At 31.3% G+C, this 6,737-nt stretch overlaps 2 protein-coding genes across 2 annotated transcripts; both read left to right on the top strand.

The window, feature by feature from the left end:
* The first annotated feature begins 457 nt into the window (after positions 1-457).
* On the top strand, positions 458-1,251 carry LOC135193754 (uncharacterized). Its single transcript, XM_064217573.1, has one exon. The coding sequence runs from the start codon at positions 460-462 to the stop codon at positions 1,249-1,251; it is 792 nt and encodes a 263-aa protein (XP_064073643.1). The 5' UTR covers positions 458-459.
* A 976-nt stretch (positions 1,252-2,227) lies between these two features.
* Positions 2,228-2,936, top strand: LOC113400400 (uncharacterized). Its single transcript, XM_064217572.1, is given in 3 exon segments — positions 2,228-2,242; positions 2,343-2,493; positions 2,728-2,936. Coding segments are annotated over 3 exon segments (375 nt in total).
* The last annotated feature ends 3,801 nt before the right edge of the window (positions 2,937-6,737 follow it).

Genomic DNA, 6,737 nt, shown 5'->3' with positions numbered 1-6,737 from the left:
ATGTTGAATAATTAAAAAAATATAAAGATATATATTATCATTTGCTATTTCTATTGTGAGTTACTTTCAGACATATTCATAAATATGTATAATTATTATAAATTAGAATATCTTATTTCAAGTATAACAAGAGAAGTTAAAATATAATGATTGAATTTATGGTTATTAGACGATTTGCTTAGTATAGAATTACGGGGCCGTAAACTACATACTGAAAAAAATTAATAAAAATATAAATATAAAAAATCCAAAAGAGCAATACTTTCTAACTATTTAAGAATACAATTATTACTTAATTTTCTGCTATGCTATGCTAGTTAAAAGTAAAGTAATTAAACATTATAACCTACCTATATATTAGACCGCGAAGGTTGTGCTAATGGATGAGTTTGTAAATGAGGAATGACACATAGGTCGAAACAAGCTCTCAGTGGTAATCGCGTAGCTGTGACTCTAACAATGTCGCCACCTTCGCCTCGTATCAATACCTACATGAATGTTGCTAAAATACCTATATTAGATGTATATAGTAAAATTTTTATCATAATCGAGCTAATTCTCGGTACAAATCGATTACTTATTCTAGGTATTAAAAAAAAAGTATACGTCTTACTGCTGTTAACTTACTCTCTCAGTATTCACATCGTACTTTTATACTTTGTAGTGCACAAATACAATGAGTACATATTTCAATTGATTGTGGTGGCAGATTTTATTCAGTATTTAATGTGCAACGTCCTTGCTTTTATTTTCCAAGAGAAATTCCTTAATTTTTACATCGAATTAAATAAATTCGACGGGGACATCGGTTTTATAGTAAGAAAGGCAGGGAATCGTAAAAGTATACAGAACTATTTTCAAATTTTCGTTACGATTGGTCTAAGTTTTACTTTTTACGGTATTAGTAATAACTTTGAAAGAAACAATATTCCGATGTTGATTTTGTTACCAATGAAATTTTTACACTGTTTTGAACTGCATTATTATGGTCATATGTTTATTCTTATTATTCCAAGGATCAAGTTAATTATTAATTATATAAGATTTTCGTATCCTAATGAAAAAAATTGCGAACATGAAGAAACCAGTGGCAGAGATGAGAAATTGAACAATTTTAAAAAACAGATAAAAAAATATTCTAAAATAGATATGAAGAGCTTAATAAACTATTACAATAGAATTATAATTATATTTGACTATTTATACGAATCCATTAAGTGGCAGGTATTGATCTTATTTTACATGAAATAATAATGTATACAATTACATTATAAAACTAAAACTATTTCTGTTTCAGATGCTAATATTTATCGTCTTTACTTTAAGTATCGTATTAGATTTGGCTTTTAGGATCGCAAAGAGCCTTATAATTGGTAAAGTGAGTACTGCTGAAATATACAAAACAATTATTTAATTATAAGTATATTTATAAAGTAGTAAATATTTAAAAAAAAAAAAATTATAATAATAGTAATATTTGTTATACACGTGTTTATTAAATAGTATTAAAATAAATGTCAAAGTTTGTCCGAGCCACGGGAAGTTACGAGCTATTTATTTATTTATTTGCCACCTCTAACATAAAAAAAACATTTAGTGGTATGTACTAAGAATACAAAAATGATTTAAACATCAATTTTATGCGAAATCGAACCATTTTGTAAACTTCAATTCTATTTACTCAATTTGTCACAGCAAAGCAAATGTAAAAATTGTGACGTCACATCACGTGGTTTCAATATCTGTAGCTGCGTCGGGAGATTTATTTATTTATTTTGCAATTTTGAATCATTAAAGAAAATAAGAAACATTAATGAACTTAACTGATAATAGTTTCCGATATTACATTACAACAAATATTGAAATTAAATGAAAATGAAAAAATATATAGGTAAAGACGTCAAATGCAAACCAATAATTAAATAATAATAGTACTAAATTAAACAAGAGTATATAAATCAATGTTCTTTTCTTTTACTTAAAGTATAAATAAGTCAATTATTTTACCAACTATAGATACAAATTAAAAAAAAATTGCTTACCGAAGGACTTTTATAATTGATATTAGGAAACCTTTATAATTTTTCTTAACGTTATGTATGTGTATTCCACCAACCCGCATTGGAGCAGCGTGGTGGAATATGCTCCAAACCTTCTCCCCAAAGGGAAGAGGAGGCCTTAGCCCAGCAGTGGGAAATTTACAGGCTGCTAATGTAATGTAATCTAGATGTGCGTGGCTCTAGTTTAGTAACTTTGGTCCTGCTTAGGCCTCCGATTTGATACTTAGCCTACTTAGATCTGCGTTTTGGCTTTACAAATCTATATACTTTTTTTATTTTCAGTACACGTTTGCACATTTCTCAGTAAATCTGTCGTTTTCTCTGATTGAACTGTTGCCGCTATTGGTTCCTTGCATTTATGCTGAACAAGTCTGTGGCGAAGTACGGATCCTCAAAGATCTTATTTCTAGCAGACTATATGAGAATACATTGGGTAAACATCATTTTTTATTTATTATTCTTCGAATAAAAATAGATATTTCTACTACTTCTGTTCTTCTTGTCTGTATGTTTGTGTTGATGGCGTGCAAATGTCAATGGGTGACAAAGTGCATGATCTACATTGCAATCATAATAAAAAAATATCTACAAGTTTTGTATGTAGTTGTGTATATAATTGAAGTATATATGTATTTTGACATTCATAATTGTTTTTTCTGTATTTTAGACAAATCAAGCCGAAGTTCCGCTCGTTCGTTGCTTACTCTGATAGAAACGCGTAATCTATCATTTTCTCTCTTCCACATGTTTGATATCGACATCGCGCTACCCTTCAAGTTTTTGGGATTACTGCTTACATATTTGATCATAATGCTTCAGTTTGACAAAGTTATTAATCCGGACTAATAAAATAATGTAATAAATCATCTCTCTTAACAAGTGAACAAACGTAATTTTAAAGGCTTAATAATGATTTATTCATAACCCAGTTAACTTATTTTAAACAAATAAAATAGACGTTGACATTATCTAAATAAAAACTTTCTAATAGACAGACACTTGTTGAATTCATTCTTCAAATAAAAGTTAACTCGTGATTGAAAAATCTTCTCGGCCTTTAGTTAAGTAAGCATATCATTGTATAAAAAGTAATTAAATCGACATTGATTTCCTTTTCAAATTGTTTTTAAATATTAATAACCATTAAACATATTATTTTTATATAATATCTATAAGCACATCAAATAATAAATATATCAAGTTATTCTCTACACAATATTTTAATATATAATACCTCCCTTCCTACATACTTATATAAACATAAAAATGGTAAAGGTTATTTGAAGAAAAAAAAAAAAAACAAACATATTTTGCATTTCTAAATTAAGGATTTGGAACCTTGTGACCTCGCCCGAAATGTGGTTTCTCTGTCATGGGACAGAGGCTACGTGACAAAGCATGTGGCCGCCCACATAAAGTTCGTGGACTCGATGATATACGCACAACAAAACTTTTCAATTTAAACAAACTGTAGTATTTGTTTTACTTCTGTATTTAAGTTAAAATGCTCAAAACCAAAAAATTTAATCCGCTGTTTCAATGGTTCATAAAAGCGTTAGTGGAAAATACAAGCACAAAATACACCTTTCAATAAAACTAGAATTAATAACTGGAAAGTACGAAATTGCACAGCCCAGAATATTTTTTGAAAGCTCACTTTAAGTTATCTCACAAGCAATTATAAAAAGCATAAAAAATTCACATTTAATCAATTTCCGGGTCAATGAGCTTTTTTATGTGATGCGTACGAATGTGTAGATTTATCAAGGGAGTAAATCGTTAAAAGGTTTATGGTAATGTCTGATTTATATATACGCACTTTGCGTACGTTTACATCATTCCGTGTGTAGCCCTCATAAGAAATATCTACATACATATCTAATAGTACACTCACGCTTTAGAAAAAAAAAATTTTGTCTTTGAAAAACCTCTTTTTACAAAATCAGGCAAACGGGTCATTTGATGGTAAGTGATCAATACTACCCACAGACAATCGTACTATAAGAAATATGTATTAACTATTCCTTACATCGCCAATGCGCTGTTAACCTTGGGAACGAAGATGTAATGGCGCTTGTGCTTATTATATTGGCTCAACTCAACATCCAACCGAAACACAATAATACCATGGCGGTAAAAATATGGGATGAGTGGGTGATATCTACCGAGACGGGCTTATCAGCCCTACCACCAAATAAAGAGTAAGAGTTCATAAAATAATTGATAGCAACAAGATTGTACTCATTCGTCAATATTAACAATATAGACGAGTTTGGTAACTATATATAAATATATATATAGTTACCAAACCACTTTAAATATAAATTACGGTATTCATCGGAAGCGCTATGTTTCACACTTTTCATTTTTTAGAGTACCTATCGTAACTTTTACGTTAATACAGCTTAAGCATTGTTTTATGAGACTATACTAATCGGCCTGCGTCTATCCAGAGGACCATAATGCTTGTCTGTTAGCGTAAAGCGCGCATATTAACTACAATATGAGGACATGAATATTATAAAATATCGACTCATACACGTGAGCTTAAATTTTTTTTATTTTATTCGTATTATATACAAAAGTAGAGCATATCATACGATAGGTACGGACATTGTTGATGTGCGCAAACACGTACATCAAGAATGCGCAAACTAATTATTAAGAATGAGTCCTTTTGAATGAAAATAGTTACTGTATAAATCTAGACCATGTGGAATGGTGGCAAGAATGCTAACATAATTTCCCCGTTGAAAAATTCCGATCTTCTGGGCAGAAAACGAACCGGGCCTCCTGTCACCCGTGGAGGCAATAAGGCGAGGTGTTACACTTTTAATTAAGCTCTCTGTACTACTTCTTCAAAGTTCAAGTGTTTCAACAGCAAACAAAAACACAAATTTTGAATAAGATACGAATATTTGTTTGTGCGCTTCAGCTTTTTCCGCAGCGGCTCCGGCTCATTAACATTGTTACTCTGATATGATAGGGAGACAGCGTGTCATCACATGGAACGTCACACACTAGAGCCCATCCTCGTCCCCAGGGAACCAATATCAATCTATCAGGTCTCTTACCATCACGACTAAATATAAGGGGCGCAGTAAGAGCAGGACCATCGATGGACCCTTTTTATGGTATCATTAAGATAACCGTGTTGGAAAAACCTACCTGAACTCCTTGGAAAAGAGAGACCATGTAAAGTGAAAGATTCCTTCTTTCCACAATCCTTTTCTGTGCTCTAAGCGCAGTGGTGTTTTGAGGTTTTATTTCACACACAAAAAAAATAGAAATCCTTATTTTTTAGTGTCTCTGAAAATAATAATAAATAAAACTGATATATAGATAAATCGAATTTCTGCTTTGAAATTGATAAAATAAAATTGGTTCAGTTCAATCAAATCAAAATTTAAATATAATATGATATAATATTTAAATATAATAGCTGATTCAATTGCGTAATATATTGTGTGGAACGTATTACAACTAAATTAACAATGCAACCACAAATACAAGGCAAGAACCTCATTTCAGTACTGTTAATCGCAGTATTCTATAACAATTGATCTCATTTTACTGTATTAAATTGGTGTTAAACAATGGTGCTGTCTATATTACGTTCGTAATCCGTCATAAAAAAGTATACTATTAATGAGATATTTATTAACCACAATTGGGATACAATACATTTTGCCAAATAACTCTTGTATTATAATTGTAATAAAATATACATATATGTATATTTATATTCATATATTAATATTTTCAAATATTTGTTTGCTATGATTTTATAACACTCATCTATTAAAGTTGACAGGTCACACAACACAAATCACATCATTCATCATCACAATCACAGGACAAATCTTTACATAGTTTAAAGCAAAGTCGCTTTCTTTGTCCCTATGTCCCTTTGCATGCTTAAATCTTTAAAACTACGCAACGGATTTTGATGCGGTTTTTTTTTATACTACTATGAGAATAATATGAGATAGATCAAAATAATGTACTACAGAATTGTACATCTCAAAAATGTCTACAAAAAAGTTCGTGATGGTATGTGTCTATCTGTTAGTGATAACCCACCATAACATTTTTTTGTCATTTATTATTTACCACAAATATTGGCAAATTTTCGAAGCGATTTTAACCTATACAGCATTAATCCTTACCCAATGAAATACCTTACATATATTGTTGATTTAATATTGATCTATATGGCCCTTATAGCATATGATTTAAATAAATATTTTCGAAGATATTACAGATTTAAAAATTGCGGAACGTAGCGTTTGCGGTGGTATCGGGCGGCCGGGGCGGCGGGAGCGTGCCTATAAATAGCGCGTCGGAGGCTGCGGTTCTCCACCCCCAACGACTACGTTCTGAGCCGAGGTGCGATCTCATAGGAGACACCCTCAGGACGAACGTCACTCTCGAGCCCAAAAGGGTTCACCCTAAGGCAGAGTTTTAACACTCGCCCCAACGTTCGGTGACGCTGTAAAGGCCAGTAGGGCCAACAGCACTACTCAATCAAGATACAAAAAATAAAAAAAACACCCTGTAGCACTTTGAATTTAGCAGCGATCGGACGCGGTTATTATCGGAGCTCTCTAGCGAGGGAAATAACAATCCATACTTCTATACTATACTATTATTTATTATTTATAATATTATAAATGC

Source organism: Vanessa tameamea, chromosome 17 (assembly GCF_037043105.1).
Source record: "Vanessa tameamea isolate UH-Manoa-2023 chromosome 17, ilVanTame1 primary haplotype, whole genome shotgun sequence".
NCBI classification, from domain to species: Eukaryota; Metazoa; Arthropoda; class Insecta; order Lepidoptera; family Nymphalidae; genus Vanessa; species Vanessa tameamea.
This window is presented reverse-complemented; position numbering and strand designations above follow the sequence as displayed.

What these genes read in the sequence shown, in the direction of transcription:
- LOC135193754 (XM_064217573.1), top strand. Translation starts at nt 460, where the DNA reads ATGTCGCCACCTTCGCCTCGTATCAATACCTACATGAATGTTGCTAAA.